Source organism: Manduca sexta, chromosome 24 (genome assembly GCF_014839805.1).
Source record: "Manduca sexta isolate Smith_Timp_Sample1 chromosome 24, JHU_Msex_v1.0, whole genome shotgun sequence".
Taxonomy (NCBI): Eukaryota; Metazoa; Arthropoda; class Insecta; order Lepidoptera; family Sphingidae; genus Manduca; species Manduca sexta.
The window spans coordinates 5,410,975-5,429,479 of record NC_051138.1 but is presented as its reverse complement, the minus strand read 5'-3'; the positions used below and the strand labels follow the sequence as shown (position 1 = coordinate 5,429,479).

The following is an 18,505-nucleotide window of genomic DNA, read 5'->3' as shown; positions in this document are numbered from 1 at the left end:
AAAAATGAAATCACTTGAATTAAAAAAAAAATGCGATACTTACTATTACTTCATATATGAAAAGGCAGTGACATGCCGACTAATGTAGGTGCTCATAAACATGTTTTTAGCCGGTACTTATGTCAGTCATGTTTAAGACAAAACAGCCCGTTGACTACCTACCTACCTTTATATCTCATTTACTAATATTAGTATTTTCCAGAAAATCGTCAAGCCTAATGACATAAGGATAAATATTTGAGTGTGTTAAATGGGAGTTGATACGATATAATAATATAATTATTAATTATAATTACAAATAGATGACCATTCAATACTGTCATACACTGCCATTCTACAGCTGAACTGAACTAACTACTGAAATCTTAGCATTTTCAATCCTAAAATTATTACTATTCTAGGTTTCTTTTTAGCATTTTTATTCCATTCGTATACGTTAATTTTGTTTTCCTTTTCACCCGGTCAAACTTTTGTTTATAATATATTGCACTTATGCCTTTATTTTCAAAAAATAAGAAAGCATAAATGCTAAATCGTAAAATAATCGTAAAAACAATAGGCCAATTAAAACAATTCGGAATCTGAGATCGGAGTAGTATTAGTATATAATTTAGAAGTAGTTTGACACCCCTCTGACCCACCATTTTCCCAATTTCGTAAGATGTTGACAGTTTAAAAAAGAAACATTTTTCAGAGAGGGATAAGGGAGGAATAAAATCATTAAAAAAAACAACACGCTATTCGGTTATGTTGCTTTTTACTATCAATTTTGGGATGTATGTGTACAAGTATGAATTCGAGGAAAATAAAGGTATATGTAATGTTTTATAATATATACTCTACAACGCAGTACTCGTTACGAACAAACATTACTTATGTTATTTTCGATATAGTACTCTACGCAATCATATTTTTGTTCAACCGCTCAACATTTCATAAGATATCATGAGAGCTTGTCAACATATTAACTTGATTGAATAAAACAAAAATATTCTCTAGAGAAACCCAATCGTTTTAAATAAAATATCCTAGCTAAAGAAACACCATTCGTTCATTGCAAAATATCAGCAAATACTGTATAACATACTAACTGTACAGACATGTAAATCAAAAACTTATCAAGGAAACATTGTTGGTGTCCATATTATGATATTTATTATAAGTTCTCGCTTAAAGATTCATAGAAACGAACATTATTCTCACTGCGTATCATAAAACTGGTGAAAAAGTCGCGATAAAAACCTAAAATCCACATACTGAAAGTCTAAAAATATATTATAATAGATTTCAAATGTCTATACATAGATGAGTGTTCACTACGCGCCCACAATGAGCGTCAAGCGCGCGTCCAATACGTTACAATATTTAAATACGATAAAACGAACCGGCGGCTCCGTCCGTACACACACGGCAGTCGTCGAATCGCAGATACGTCGCTACTCGTTACCGTACCGAGGGGACTAGACACATAATCCGAGAGTACCGGACGCTCGTCTACGAGCGTTCGCGCGACACGCGTTTGCGTTACATAAAGTTCGTATCGAAAGTAAATTACGTAATATATACTATATATAGACCGGACGCCGGCGACGCTCAAACGAAGACCTTCGCGAGTCCGTCGGCTCCCGCGCTTGCTATGTACGGCCGCAGCGGATGGAACGCCACGTCCAGGATGCTCTCGTCGAACTTCTTGCGGTGCGCCGTAATCTCCTGCACGCAGGTCTTGGTGTCGAGGTTCCACAAACGCACGGAGCAGTCATGCGAGCCTGACAACAGGAACAACCCGTTGGGGTCCAGCGCCAGACCCGTCACGGCGTCCAGGTGCGCCACCATGGCGTGCGCGCATCTACCGGATACCGCGTCCCAGAACCGGATGTGACGGTCCTCGTGCGCCGTCACCAGCAGCGGCAGCGTCGGGTGCGAGCGCACACGGTTCGCCGGGCTATCACACGGCACGCGCAATACCGGCTGCAAATTCAAATTCAAGTTTAAATTATGTATCCAAATAAAATTTCTAAAATAAATATTAAATGTCGCAGTATTCCAATATTATTAACTTTGTAGTTATAAACACTTGTTAAATCTTTTAGTATCGGCAAGTATACAATGTTGTTTACCTGTCCGGTTTCAAGATCATAGAGTAAGAGCGTGCCGTCGCGGTAGACGACGGCGGCCCGCGAGGCGGCGTCTGCGAAGTCGGCGGCCGCAGGCGGCGGTGCGAGCGGCGACTCGTCGGCGCGCAGCGTGGCCAGCAGGGGACGAGCGCCGCGCGGCGCCCACAGCCGCACCGTGCCGTCCGCCGACGACGACAGCAGCCGCCCGCCCGCGCTCGCCAGCGACCACACCGCGTCCGTGTGCTCGCGCAGCACCGCGCCCTGCAATATTATTTAATAAAATCAACGTTCAAGTTATAGCTTACATACTTTATTAATAACGTTTACCAATTCAAAGGAATGATAATCGGATCGAAAGAGAAAAACCTTATGTGCCGAATAATGAACAAGTTTTTGCGGTTGATAAACAATGTTTTCTGTCAGATCAATACCCACATAATTAATACAACTATTTATAATTGACACAAGGAATCGCAATATAAAAAGAATACCTGTACTGCGGGATCATAAGGGTCGTACGGGTCGGCGGTGGGCGGCGGCAGGTTCCAGACGCGGATGGTGCCGTCGAGGCCGCCGGAGAAGCACTCCTCGGAGCGCGGCGCGCCCATGGCGAGACAGAGCACGGGCGCGGTGTGCGCGCGGAAGGTGTACAGCGGCTCCACGTCGAGTCCGGCAGACTTCTTCGCCGGCACCGTGCGCTGCAGGTTCCACAGCTTCAGCGTGTGGTCCTCCGAGGCGGTCACCAACGCCGCCTCCGTCGGGTGGAACGCGAGGGCGCGCACCTGAAATAATTCAATTATTACTTTTTAAAATATATCTTTAGCGTTTTAACGAGATGCTCTGAGCAATGTTGTTTCGTGTTCAATTTGACTGACAAGTAGCGACAATGAATGTTAGGCTGATAGTGGGATGTGTAATCAAAATGTAATTACATGCATATAAAATTAGATTGAAAATGTTGAAGTTCTAGGTTTAGGAAAAATGGAACTATATGTTTGATGATTTAGCTCTCAGTATCTATTAGATAACATATGGATTACTTGTGATTACGTACAATAAATACGTTAATACGATTAATAGGAAGCCCGTAATCCAATAAGGGTCACACAATATAATTAGCTTGAACCACCAACACCCTTTGAAGTTGACAAAATATATTATGCAATACATCAATCAAATATCGAAAGTGACGAAAATGCTACGTAACATCGATACAACCCAAAAAAAACATCAGTCTTGAAAGCTAAAAATATCATAAACAATATCTGAAAACCATTTAAAGCGTGTAAACCCCCTCGCGTAATGTTAATGCAATAATATAACAAACATATTCCATGAAAATACTGACTCCGTCGAAGTGCGATCTCAGCGTGTACTTGGCGTTCCATGTCTTGCGGAAGGACTCCTTGTTGGTGCTGGTGACGTCGTAGGCCTCGGGCTCATTGCTGACGGTGAGCTGCGCCAGCTCGCCCAGCGCGAGCGGCTCCTCGTCGGCCTCACCCGCGCCCGCGCCCGCCGCCCCCGCGCCGCCCGCACCGCCCGCGCCGCCCGCGGGCACGGACCCCGTCGCCACCGCGCTGCCGCCTGCACACATACACATATCATTAACATTACAAAACCTTTACCTGAATTCCCTCCGGGAGGAAAGAAGCATCGCGAGCACATGCAGTCAACGCCCTCGTCTCACCTTCTCAATGCTCCATTTGAAGTCACTTTTGATTGGTAAGTAAGGGGTAAGTGAAGACGACTGAATAAATTGAAACTATGGATAACTAGCGCTCTCGTAGTCCACACTACCCAAGGCTCATGCCAGAGCCTTCACGTGGGCCACTTGAACATGGTTCTCGTCTTTCAATTGAGTATCCATTAAGGAAACAGCATTTTACAAACAAAATAATATGAAGGCACTATTTTTCAATAAACATCTTAATGAAAAAACAGGATCAATATTAATTATAAATATAAACTCACCAACTGGGTATTCATCACCCTGGCCGCCGCCAACAGCTTCACTCTCGGTGAGTAAGTTCAACTCATTCAACACTTCCTCGGCCTCGTGATCTACCTCTTCTCCTATACACAAATTAATTACACAATTTTACAAATCCTTGCTAAAAAAATTAAGTAGAGAATCAAATTGTTTTGAGCTGTGAAAAAATCTTAAAATTTTATTACATTACTTTTTGAGTCGATGCCAAATTGCATAAGACATATATAGTATATATATACAGAATACCATATGTTACCTACATTATAATCGACGCCTATTTTACATGTCCCTTCCACAAAAGTTACCTTGTTTACCAGTAGCATGGTGTGATTGTTTGGCATCTAGATCGTCAATTTCGTCCATGTCCATCTCCTGATTGGTCAGGAACTCAAAGTTGGCGAACACTGCGGCCGTCTCCTGCACCGAGAGGCCTTCTTCGTTGAAACCGCCGCTTGCCGACACGCCACTCTTGCGCGGCTCCTTGCCTGTAAATTTTTAAAACATTGCTAATATCGAGTTGACAATTCTTAAAAAATAAATAAATTGTACATGTATGTCACTGTAAGTAAGGCGATTTCAAAAACTAGGATAATTTTTCTTTAAAATCTGTGCTCCAAACCATTTTTCACAATAGTTTTCTGCTTAATTGTGATATATCAAAATAAATATGGTACCCTCTTGTATTCAGTTTAGTACATTTATTTTAACTTAAGTATTTACCTAATTAAAAACATCTGGCAAGATATAGTGACAATCTGTTAGATACATATATATAAACACTTTACACACCTTAACACTATAATATTTGACGTTAGATGATTATCGGAATTATACAGAACAAAATAAGCATACCATGCTCCCTATGTACTAGTGACATTTTAAATATACAAATATATAATGTATTTAAATTGATTTTACGTTCCCTGCTATTCATTACCTACACCTTAGGTTTACCTCACAAGCAAAATAAAAGAAATGTTATTTGATATGGTCTGCAGTTGTTCGTATAAATAGATGGATGAACTACAAACCAACGAGTTATGACACAAAAAGGTCAATGTTGACCTTTATTGAAAAGTTTAAAATATTAATATTGCGTATTCTGTAAACTCGTTGAAGTGCGTATGTAGCTTGTGGAGTTGCGTTCATCCAGCGACAGTTTCTGGATAATATCAGCTACGTTACTATACCATGATACATGATTACCGACTATGATGTTAGCCAGTGCACTGTAAGTTATCCATACGCTCCATAATTCTTTTGAGATTTATCAAGTTTAAATAATGTAGTTTGTGCTAATGCTAGAAACTGAATTTAAACTCAGCAGCGAGTGAACAACCGCTAAAATATGAATATCATTAATCAACTTACCATAATCATATTTGCGAACCATATGATTCATGGCGTAGTCACATCTGTCATGTTGTTGCTTATCATAGTTTCTATAGTTGGGATTCTCGGCCTCCTCATTGTTGAGTCCAAGAAGGGCGCGCACTCGATTCGAGCGCACGTCGAGGATTGTGTCTGTGTAGCCAATTTCCTGTACACAAATCATTCATACGTTCAAATACTTTTCACGACTACTACTACTACTTTTATTAGGAGCAACTAAATTACGAGTATACAATAAAAACATTATTACATTATAACACATGTTTTAAAAGCCTGTACACACGAAAGAGGCTTTTATATTGATGATTAGTCTGTTATTTTTTTTTATATTAGTACCCTTTAGGCAATGATATTAAAAAAATATAGATTTGCCATTAGCACAAATAATCTGAAGACTCAAATTTTTAACAATTGGGACAATTGAATTCACTACTTGCAAAAAACAAATGCAACTAGTCTTCCCTGTCCGTTCTGGTTTAAATAATTAATGATCTCTTTCATATGACACACCAATATCAAGAATGTATATGTCTGGGTGAGGGAACATTTTATTTCCTTTAATTTCTTGTGGTATGGTAGATCTGTACTTTTTGAATGTCATCGCCTCTAAGTAGGCGTTACCAGACATTATGAGTCCTGACGTCTCATGCGTTTGGGTGACGATCGTAATGCAGTGAATTTCCTGACGTGATGACGTTGTTGGAAAGGTGTGTCGTTTGCAAGCCGACGAGCCAACCCACTTACATTTTTATTCGCTAATACAAAGAATAGTTTATTATTTTGCATTGGTTACACTATAATGTTAACACGCGACTAAACAACAGAATTGTCTTATGACAACACTCTTAGATATTGTGTCCACAATCTGTTGTCGCCATATAGATGTATAGTAGAAGATTAATAACCATTTAATCGTCACAGTATAACCATTAAATGGTTGCCATATAGGGTACGACCAACAATCAGCACCTAGGTGAAAACAAAATGTTGTTACACAAACCTGCAGGTATTGTTTTATAAGTTGTCGTCCCTGCTTCCACTGCGCCCTCTCGGCCGGCTCGGGCTCCGCTGGCGGCTCCTCCGGTGGTGGGCGAACGTCTCCCTGCTGTAACTCCACGCCGTACTTCAACTTGTGAAACTTGGCCCGTTCCTGTTTCAACGCATACTCCAGCATCTTGATCCGTCTGACCAGGTCATTCTTTAGATTCTCTTGACCCTTCCTCTCGCCTTGGAGGAAGGCGATCCGCGCCTGGCGATAAAAAAATATATATGGCCAAGTTTAGATAAATCCTGGATTGAATTTTTTAAAGTTTAGTTATTACATATAACGCGGGCTAAAAACATAATTCACTTTTTTAAATAAAGCCACACATATAATACGAAAACAGTTGTGACAATATTGATACGCAATCAGTTTCATTATTTTCAGCATGTGAAGTTGCTGAATAATATGGAACATGCCAATTTTATCCCGAGAATGGACAGGAACAGGGTCGCGGATCTCTACCCGATCAAATAAAATAAATAATAAATTATAAATATACACAAAGAAACAAGGTTAAAGTGAACATTTCACATCATTTGTCTCTGGCACTCACTTGCCACTGCCGCGACACGGTCGCTCGACTTGCGCATTACATTTCACAGTGGTTTATGAAGGTATTTTTGACTAGGACAGTAATTAACCACTTGCATTTGTACAAAATTTACTTACAATAGTTAGAATACTTTTATACGTGTTCGGTTTGCAATACGAGAATTTTAATAGCAGATTCAAATCAATCGATTACTTTCCTTCGAATCATCATCATCTTGTCTACCATAAATAAATACATGATTTTAATATTGTACGTAAATACATTACACCAATTAGTATGAAAAAATATTTACTATTTGTTTTCGCAATTTTAGATTGGCAGTTTATGCAACCTATATTTGTCTCTTTCTCTACAAGATACACGAATGAATTCATCAAATACTTTTGTTTTCGATTATTTACTATAATTGTATAATATTGAATGCACCTTTATTTACGTGATAATATTAATGATATACAATAACAAGGCGCGCTCCCAGGTTACGTGATACCGGTAACTAGCAAATTGCTAAAAGTAAATGTATTATTCTTAAGCGCATGGAAGTGTATACGCGTTTCCAAGTGTGCATATTTGTACATAGTACATACCTTCTTACTCGGTCCTCTTCAGTTTTTAAAACTTATTTACATATATTGGCCAAAATATTATTAAGAATACAGTTACAGTTATTTGAAGTTCTATATGATATCAATATTAGTTTAGACACAGTGAATAAATATTCCGAATAAATAAAAAAATACAAAAAAGCTTAGGATACAATATTATACTTTATTTCCGCATACACATATTCGTGGGTATAATTCCATAGAAGACATAGCGTTTTTATCTATTTTAACTTATAAGATTCATTGACCTTGGTAAATATTATAATTCCCTAGAATGTTACGCATCGCCGTTATTATCTGTTCAGTGTGCCAGTCGTTTTCCGCACGACAGTTTTAATACTCAATAAATTTGCTGCGACATTCGATTCAATTCAAACAAAACTAAATTCAACAATTAGATAAATTAAGAGTATTCCTGCCACTATATACATGTCGTGTAGTCATTGTTTAGAACTATCTCCTAGAGAATGTTGTCTAGTATGAAGAAATCTAGATCCGAAACAACTTTTTTGAATGACACCAATATTTATTTCAATGCACGGACAGGAAGAGGACTCTGCAATAGAATATGCAATTTCGAAAAGGGCACATCTCATAAATATAATATCTAGATCTATATAGAGAAATGTATATATAATAACAAATAACAACAAAACTTCTGCAATTATTTATTGCTAATTATACCCAAATTCTAATCCAAAAGTAAACTTAATTTTTCCATTTCTTGAACTTTTTACATTTTCGGACATGTGCCCTTTTCGAAATTGCATATTCAATTAGTTTCGTGTTTTACTAAGAAACTTCCAAATTAGATGAGCTCGTCGTTAAGTTATAAAATACTTATTGATACAAGGTTTTATTTTAATTAAACTGAGTATGATACGTAGTCGTTTTAAACTAATGATTTTCCAAAAAAAAAGAAATATGCATTATGAACATAACTTGATTGCGGCAACATTGAAAGCTACTTTAGGTAATATTTGGTCTAGTGAAAACATCGAAGATTTTAAGTTTGAATTCCAAGTAGAAGAAAAATCACCTAGGGCCGTAGCCGATACGCCTTTCTACAATCTTTAACGCTAACATAATATGTATTTTTTCACACATTTTGTCTGTTTTCTATTAACCACCGTAGAAAGGCATCTAGGCTTTGAGCCCCAAGATTTGGGCTTATACTAACTTGATTTTCCCAAAATGAGATCAAAATATTATAGTTTCAGCAACATATCGTGTTAAAAGCTTGTTGATGACCACGTAGTACGCTAAATATGGTTTATTTTTACATCTTGGTTCTAAATACATTATTATAATATTAAATAGTTTCTAATACCATATGACATGTATTCATAACGCAAGTCCTGAAAGTGTAAAAAGATATTATGTAGTTCTCGTAGAGGTGTAGACAGAAAGTGCATTTGCATTAAGATGTCGGCCCAAGAACATGGTGTAAAATTCTCATAGATAGCATAATATTCAGCTGTTAATTGAATTTTGGTAGAAAAGTGCAATCGAGATGAGGCGAACATGCGGCCAGTCGTTATTTGTGAATTTTTCACATGGCTTGCAAGAGCGGATATATTCGGCACAAACGCCTCTGCCACTACGGAAAAGAGACAAATTGAATTTATTTATCGCTCATTCGCTTTGTTACCACATTTCTTTCTTTATTTATTCGGAAAAAATAACGTTGTTACAATGTAATATAACTTAGCAGTATAGTATATAAAAATATTACATAATGTAACAACCACATTTTCCACTTATTAGGTCAAGAATATTATATACATATTACAACCATAACTATGTTCAAACGTGTCTTGAACAATAATATTAGGTGATCTGATTTAGCTTATGGATTATTTTTTTTTTATGTAAATTTTGTTCCGATGATATTATCTACATCTGTAAAGGTATATGGGTTAATTTGTGAGAGTATTGGTCAATCCACTGACCATGTCGTGGTAAAATATGTCAATCTTCTACCGCGGCGCACTATCAAGGTGCGCATTTTGTTTGACATTATGTCCTAACAGTAAAACGGAACTCGCGACGCTTTCTGTTTGACCAAGCCTTTAGACCTTGAATACTTTTTATGGTAGCGCTGCGCGGTTATTTTCTAAACTAAAAAACATCAAAATAAAGTCATTACATTAAAAATCGTGTGATCTAATTATAGTAAAACCTGCTTAATACGATTTCCCGCATAATACGCCCTTTTGCAGAGTCCTTGCAAATTTTGTTATATTCATACGTTTTATCAGGCTTAATACAAGTTGATGTCCCATTTAATGCGCCATCGACAAACGCATGTTATCCCAAAATAATGAACCGCAAAACTTTTTAATGCAGATGAATTCTGTTTATTTTTTTAATTGATACCACATAAATCGACGGGTGCAAAGTGAAAAAAGTTAACTACAATTTTGAGATTTTTTTATTATTGCAGTAACTAACGAAAAAATAAATATACATGTATTTTTTAGTTAGTTATATTATATATTTTTTCTTATTATACGCTCTCCTGAAAACTAGCTGTTTTGTATATAACTCTTTTTACTTTGCACCCGTCGAAATAATACCTTTAAAGGATATACTTGCTAAAGAAGTAAAGGAGTATCTCTTCAGTCAGTCACAGTAAATCGACTCTCCCAACCTGTGCCAATTCTGATGGGTCTCGAAAAGATACGTTTGCTAGTGATTGGTAAGGACAAAACCCATGTTGCTTTTAAACAAACGGAATAATTGTCCCTGTAATACAATCAATAATATGAAACATCATCTCGCGCTTGAATGGCCTTCGTTAATAGACTGATTAGCTGATTATTCCTTTTAAGTAATGAATTTATAGATAATAATACTATGATAAACTTAATTTTAAAATAATATATAACTTGTATTATATAACTTTCTAACAATGTTAAATATATATTTTAATTCACACACAAAATTAGTACATAATACCTATTATTTTTCCTTTCCCGCATATGCATTCGCGCTTAAGACGCATTTTTGGCGGGGTCCCTTTAAAATCGTCTTAAATGGGTTTTACTTGTATTTATAATAGATTGTATATAATTTAAAATGAAGTCCCTGGAAAAGTTATTATTATAATTGTTACATGACGGGCTCCCTAGCTTTCCAGTTAAGTGCCTCACTCGCCCAATAAAAAGTAGAGTGCAACAAAGAATTAGACATATGTTTCAAAATCACTACCCTCTTTTGACGTTGGGAAAAAAGTAGCCTTTGCCACCATCATTTTATATAAAATTCAGGTGCATCGAAATGCCCTACATACTATGTTTGACAATCTGAGCCATCAGATGACAAACATAGTGCATACAGTCCATCTCACAAGGGCCCTTTTGTTCAAAAAACTTCAATTTCCTTCAAACTAGAATACTTATTAAACTGACAAGCATTAAAATGAACATGCTTGTACGCTGTTTCTTTGCAACACTACCCAATTTACCACTGATACTCAAAACTTCATTTCAGGACATTATCAACATTTTAATTGCATGATAGTATGTGATATTTATTACTACTGTACGCTGTACACTGACTGTTTCATAGTTTTTATAATTTTTTAGTATTATTGTTTTTTTCCGTTAGTTTTTAGTTATTGCTAAATACTTTTATGTGGATTTTCTCCGCAATTTTACGGTGATGTGCGTGTATTAGCTTATATAATTAATCAGACTTTGTATAGAAAAGACTTATTAAAAAAAAAAAAAATATATATTTAATAACAATATTATAAAAGAATGGACAATTGATGACAAAAAATAAAGCCCGGAGTTTCTTTCTGCCTTTCTTCTTCGGGTAGTCATCGCTTAGGTAGTTAGTGAAAGGCTGGTAGGTTAGCTAGGTTAGGGCTTTTATTGTCCTCACCGGTGAGGATCGCGACGCGTTTCTCCCTTTTGCATATTTAAAAATACATACATACATAATTTTATTTCTTCTTCCCTGCCAGCCCGAGCTGGCTTCTTTGTTTACTAAGTATATTTTTCATTTATTTTATTGTCTTTGTCTATATAAGCTAATCTAATTAAGTAATAATTGAATATTCTCATGTACCTTGACTTATCATAAGTGCAACTATGTTCGCCTACGTGATGAATAAAGCATTTTTATTTTTTTTTTTTTTTTACTAATTGTATACACAGAGTGCCTACAAGCAAGTGTGACTGTATTCTTATCAGATAATTTACAATTGTCTAAGTGTAAAAGTTTTTAAATATTTTTTTCATAACTTATAAGTAAGACTGAACATGCAGGTGATTATTGAGCTAAGCTTTAGGCTTATTACCCAAACTATTTTAATTACACACATATCAATAAAATAATTTTAACTTCATAGTATTCCTTTTCATAAGGAAAATATACAATTGGGACTATCATACACCTCAGTAAATAATATAGTTTGCAACAAAGAGGGAACTTTAACTGAAACCTAATTTTGTAATCTCATTTTTATTTCCATATTAAAACATTTGACAGATACAAGTTACTAGTGCTGTGATGTATTTGTGGATTTGAGAACTGTCTGATGGTAATGTCTTAATACAAACAATCTTTATACATCTCAATTTTCTTTTACACACTTCAATTAATCCTGATTTAGATAAATATTTACACATTATGGAACAAATTATGTACTTATGGCTGATTTCAACATACTATACCACTATACTATAACTGTGCCTTATAATAAATATAAAGCAATAAAAATAATTCTTTTAGCATATTACACACACCTTAATCTGATAGATAAAATTTCATTATGGATTTGACGCTTATGGTTATAATATTTTATTAGAATTCAGTCATTAAAGGTTATTCCTTAAAAAAATAATAGATACAATTAATTAGAGGAAGTTCCGTTCATACAATAATCGTAAATTATTCACAGTTATAATGCACTACATAATTTCTATGTATAGTACTAAATGAGATAATTTGAAATATAAGTAGATTAAAAGTATGGTACTATAACATTTGGTATGAAACTCGGTATTAAATTATTTTTTAAATAATTACTCAAATACACACTGCCTGAGATTTCTTTAAAACAAGAGTAAAATTGCAACAAAAGTAAAACAGAGCAATATAGTAAATACTGAGAGCAATATAATAAATAATTTATTGTGACAATAAGTATATATTTTTTACCTTAAATGTTTACAAATATTAGAAGTTATTATTATAAAGTATCTAGTTTATTTCTATTTTATATCTAACATAGAAAAAAGTTTGCCGATTTTATTTAATGATCATTTTCAACAGTACATCATATTATTTATTATATGTAAATTTATAGGAATTACAGAATACATGGAAAATTTAATTATATTACATTTCACACATGGTAAACGCAATCTATAATGTAATGTGTAATTCAAATATAGTTTTAACATGTATTATATTTATATAATTCTTAAAGTGAACACTTAAAGTACATTAATTCATTGTTTTAATTAGATATCTATGTATTGTAGGCAGGTGTAGTATGATAAAAGAGAAATTCACATATTATGTCGATTAGATATTTAAAAAAATAACTTGAAATTCATCTACTTTTTGTAATGTATAGAAAATAAGGTCTTAATTATGTGAAACATGTTTCTAAAAACTTTAGTGAGCAGACATCATTACATATTGGAACACGCGATGTAGGTAATAGGAAATTGCGTTCTACAAACTCAGTGTGAAACGAATGCTAACTCTCGTAGATGTGTCATATATAAAAGAAAAACAAAAAAATCACCTCAAACTCAGCTCTGTCCACCTCCCATTGTGATCTCTCCAGTTCGAATCTCGCCCATTCGTGTTGAATAAAATGCAAAATGCCCGGTATTGAATACTGGACAGTTTGACTAGGTTCCTCATTTTGTTTGTTATTTACACTAACTCCAATTTGAGATCCTACTTGGCCTCCGTTGTGATGAGATACGGAGTTATCATCCATGGCTGTTGGGATTTTCATGACATGGCCACCATTACCGAACTTAACTTGTCACACACCTATCATAAAGAACTACGGTGATGAACTATGCGAAATAAAATACTAACACATCATTAAACCTATATTCCAACTAATGTTCACAATAACGACACCATTAAAAATAATTTTTATCGACGATTTCATGAATGACAAAATTATTGCATGACGGAAAGAAAAGTCGCAACGACGTCCGTCCGCTACATTGCTTTTTTCTTTTTTTATGGTGTTGCCACTAGCCACTTGCAACTAATCAACCAAAAACAAATCCAAACGTATATTTTATCACTAATATTATCGACTAAATGTTATAGTTGTCTCTCAATAATTATAATTTATTCTAAAACCACGCACGAGACTATGCGTTAATAAATCTATGTATCATATAATGTTGATAGCTATTTGTTGAACATGTTACAAATGTCTGGTTACATCTGGCGACGAACATAGATAAAACATGTGCCGAACGTGAAAACAGGTTTGTTTCAGAGCGCGAAACATATTCAAAATTCAAAAATAGCATATAATGTTATGCACATTACCCATTAACTATATTATTTCCTGTGTATTTGTTCATGTATTTAGAACATAGCCCAACATTTAATTTTTAAACTTCTTTAGAATCGTTGAGATTTAAAACTCTATGAAATTGCGTCACAATATTTGAAAAAGGAACAGCGTTCAACATAGCCTATGCCCGCAGAACAATGGCATGCTTGTTATTGTTCTGATTTTCCATATATACTCAGAACAAGAACAAGCAATATATATTATGATTCTCTTTGGTTCTGATTCTGAGCCTATGCCACATTTTGCTTTCTGAGTTTTGCATGCTTTTATTATTTTATTAGTATGTGTATACCTGACGTTTTTACGTCTGTGCATTAAAAAGCTCAAGTATAAAGCAAACTTGTTGTATTATTTGTGTATTTTTTATATGAATATTTTAATCTCACTGATAAATTAATTTATAAGGACTTATGTTTTAGTATTGTGCAAAAATAATAAATCTTACATATATATCCTAATACTTCAGATACTCTATATGCATCTCAATCTCTCTTAGGCTTTTTTCAGAAGTTTTACTTTTGCCGTGGGTGAATCGCGCACACACACTTTTCTGTTTTTTTTATATAATAGCCTGTGGCTCGGCCGGTGTGAGGAAGGATAAATATCTTCCCGAGATTAAAAGTAGCCTATAGCATTCAGAAGTAATATAGTTTTTATTAGTTAAAACATTTCAAAATTGGTTTAATAGTTCATGAGAATAGCGCGTTCAAGCAAACAAACTTTTCAGCTTTAGATACCACATGACATGTCGCGACAGGTAGTTGTTTCGCAATGATATCGAATATTGTGAGGTTTAGCAACATATAGCGGATTTTTTGTTCTGAGGATTTTTGATATTTTTTTCCCTTATCTAGCAGACTTTTTTTTTAAAATCATCTAGGGACATTAAATTTTGTAGAACGGCAACACTGTTGACAACAGTTAGTGGAAGGAAGAGGAAAATTTATTTTAAAACATACTCATTTCGTCACATGTTACAACTTGAATAATACTGTGAACGTAAGGGTTGAAGAAGAAATATAATTGTGGGCCTAAAATAGGAACTCACCGGAAAATCAAACTTTTAGTGGTTAGGTCTTTGAGCTTTGAACAGTGATTGGCAGGTGGGCTAAAAAAAAATTGGCAACACTGTCTAACGTGCAGCTTGCGCCTTGCTCAATGCTTGTGGTTCTTGTCAATTTGTCCGCCATTTTGTAATTTGTTCATTTGATGGCTAGTGTTTAGTTTAAATTGTAATAAAATACCGTTGCCTTAGTATTACTATTTACTGACAAGAAAAGGTAAGATATTATTTCGTATAACTGTATTGTTGTTTACATTTGAGAAGCTTTTAACTTTGAGTAAAAATTAACGTGTCGGCATTTAGCTTGGAAGCATGACGCTCTGTGACGCTTCTTTTAACCATGGTGTTATTTGTGCGATATTACAGGAAAGATGTCACGGTATGGAGACTGTAAAGTCTATGTGGGAGATCTTGGTAACAACGCTAGTAAACCTGAATTAGAAGACGCTTTTTCCTATTACGGTCCATTGAGAAATGTTTGGGTGGCCAGAAATCCACCCGGCTTCGCTTTTGTAGAGTTCGAAGACCCGCGAGATGCCGAAGACGCTGTAAGAATATAATTTACCTGTACATTGTTAATAGTCTCATTAGTATAAAATGTAAATAGCATGAAGTCTATGTATGTACCAAGTTGTTAATAACTGCAACTACGATCTAATTAATGTAAGTACATAGTATATAATGCCATCGACAATGTTTTGACAGATTCGTGGACTAGACGGTCGCACAATATGCGGACGTCGGGCTCGTGTGGAAATGTCCAACGGGGGTCGCGGTTATGGGGGTCGCGGTCCCCCTCCGCGGTCACGCTTGCCGCCGCGTCCGTACGATGACCGCTGCTACGACTGCGGCGATCGAGGACACTATGCTCGTGATTGCACACGTCGCCGCCGTCGCAGGTGATCACAAACCCCAATTGCTTAACTGGCAAGGCAGTATTTTTTGGCATGGAATCTTCGTAATGAAACCTCAAAGATTACACATTAATTTGACATGATCACATTAAGATGTAACTGGCACCATTAAAAGATTCCATACCATAGCCATGGATTCACTTAAACCAATGATAACTGTGTTATAGGTTATCATTGGCCTGTGCGCCGAGACCGCAATCGGCAGTTTCTGCACTTATTGTCTGCGCTACGTAGTTTTCACGTCGCGGCGTGTACTCCGATTATGTTGGCCGCATCGGTAACTTCGGCATAGCTTCAGGCTGCGCGCACGATCTTCTATTCGAGAACTGCATTGAGAGTTATATTCGTTCAACGCGTCGCGTCACTTCACGTCTATTGTAATCACTGCGCTCTCTCAGTGAGTTACATATTATTATCACAATATATTTGTGTTCCAAGAAGGCCTGTAAGCTGTCACACAAGATTTTTTTGTTTAGTTTGAGGTAGTATGTTTATTTGAAGTGACCATTGGTTTTATATATATTCTGAAACAAAATTTTTAAGGCATGAATTATGAACTGAATTGGCAATTTATTGAATGTTATTTTATGTTATATCAAAGATTGTTCAAGTTTTGATCAACTATTTGTATATTTATTAGAGATGAAATGGATGTATTTGTGCGGGTACCAGATGGCAAATATCTATCAACTTTACTATATATAAAATATTTTATAACTAGTAAACATGATATATATGCTATAAGTAAAATCTCAGTTATCAGAAAAAACTCAAAATTAAAGTTATGCTTGAATCTGAACATAAAACAAATATCCACCTGCTTACTGATTATGTGCCAGTAATTCCAAATTAATAATGTTGTATGTAACAGTTTATTATAACAATCATAGTTCTACTGAGTAGGCACTTGATTGGTTCTTAATTTTATGGGCTAACATTTGTTCTACTAAAGAAGTTTCATCCACATAGTGCCAGACAAAGCTAGCATTTTTATATTCTTAAAATGTATTTATAATTGTAAAGCATCTTACTGTACCAATTATGACACTTGAATGTTATTATAACAATATTGAATATAAATCTGGTATCCGCCATACAGTAAAATCAAACCAGATAATGGTTAGCTGTTGGAAATTCGTTTGATCTCTATTACATATTAATACTTTGACTGCGGCCCAGATACCTATATTTTTTTAAAGTGTGTAACATCAGTGCAGTTGTACACCAGACATATAATTAAATCGGCAATAATTGGGGTACAAAAAATTAGCGCGTCAATGAGCGCTACAGCAGTGCAGTAAAACACACAGTACATTGTTTCCTGTAGCTGATGGAAATCTTTAAAAAAAACACATGTGTTGTATTGGCTGCATGCTCGTAACGCTCGTTTTAACATGCGTAGCGTTGTTGACTTTGATTGCAGCACGCAACTGCGGGGCTACTCCCTGTCGCGTGATGGACCACTGTGGCTCATAATTTTTCTTTATTTTGGCGCCGCAGTCAACGCGTTAATTATAATTGTTTAGTCTGCAACACTGTGTTTAACACAATTTAAAATTTTAAAGACAACATTATAATGGCGTTGTTACTAAGTTATCACTTATTTTGGGTTGATCACAGTGTAAATATATTGTCACATGGGTTATCTGCTCTCTGTTGACTAATTGGCTTGCATGTTCCAGCCGCTCGAGGTCCCGCAGACGCACGCGCTCGCGCTCGCCGCGGTCGGGCTCTCGCTCGCGCAGCCGCTCCCGCTCGCGCTCGCGCTCCAAGGCTCGCTCAATGTCGCGCTCGAGGTCACGATCTGCATCTAAAGATTCCAAGAAGTCAAACTAGTTGTAACAAGCCATTAGAAGTACTGTGTGAATGTTAAACAAATCTTTTTAGGCTTATCGTTTTGATATGAGCCAATACAAATGTTTGAAGCAATATTACTGAATCCACCTGGTTTTCACTTTAAATATATCATTCCTATGAATAATGATTTTATAAGACATCCAACGCATTGATTTATAATCAATAAAATTAGTTTTGTGATAATCGTTTTTTTATTTTCGATTTTCCTTCCTTTCTTTCTGATTATTTAACTATCAATGTATGCATCAGGGCTACTGAAAAATAAGACAATTCTGCGATTTCTAGTAAAATATTATTTTAGATATACTTATAAAAACTAATCACTATGCAATTACGTTATCGCAAAGGAAAAACGCACATTTTACTGTAGCGCTCCAGACGCACGATAACCTAGGCCTAGG

General features: G+C 35.6%; 2 protein-coding genes across 4 annotated transcripts; one reads left to right on the top strand and one right to left on the bottom strand.

Annotated features, from left to right (window-relative positions):
- Positions 1-738: 738 nt before the first annotated feature.
- LOC115453160 (striatin) lies at positions 739-13,928 on the bottom strand. Of its 2 annotated transcripts, none has more exons than XM_030181826.2 (9): positions 13,467-13,928; positions 6,497-6,745; positions 5,476-5,644; positions 4,410-4,589; positions 4,086-4,187; positions 3,463-3,698; positions 2,606-2,896; positions 2,118-2,375; positions 739-1,968 (listed from the first exon to the last, which is right to left on the bottom strand). In XM_030181826.2, the coding sequence occupies exons 1-9, from the start codon at positions 13,683-13,685 to the stop codon at positions 1,594-1,596; spliced, it is 2,079 nt and encodes a 692-aa protein (XP_030037686.2). In that variant the 5' UTR covers positions 13,686-13,928; the 3' UTR covers positions 739-1,593. The 2 variants fall into 2 exon arrangements, with proteins under 2 accessions (XP_030037686.2, XP_030037687.2); XM_030181827.2 differs by having other exon boundaries at positions 4,419-4,589.
- Positions 13,929-15,187: 1,259 nt separating this feature from the next.
- Positions 15,188-18,287, top strand: LOC115453162 (serine/arginine-rich splicing factor 7). Of its 2 annotated transcripts, XR_005112910.1 has the most exons (5): positions 15,188-15,550; positions 15,700-15,881; positions 16,039-16,232; positions 16,415-16,644; positions 17,930-18,287. XR_005112910.1 is itself a non-coding variant. In XM_030181829.2 (4 exons), exons 2-4 carry the CDS (start codon positions 15,705-15,707, stop codon positions 18,081-18,083), a joined length of 525 nt encoding a protein of 174 aa, XP_030037689.1. In that variant the 5' UTR covers positions 15,188-15,550; positions 15,700-15,704; the 3' UTR covers positions 18,084-18,287. The 2 variants fall into 2 exon arrangements, 1 of the variants encoding a protein (XP_030037689.1); XM_030181829.2 differs by lacking the exon at positions 16,415-16,644.
- The last annotated feature ends 218 nt before the right edge of the window (positions 18,288-18,505 follow it).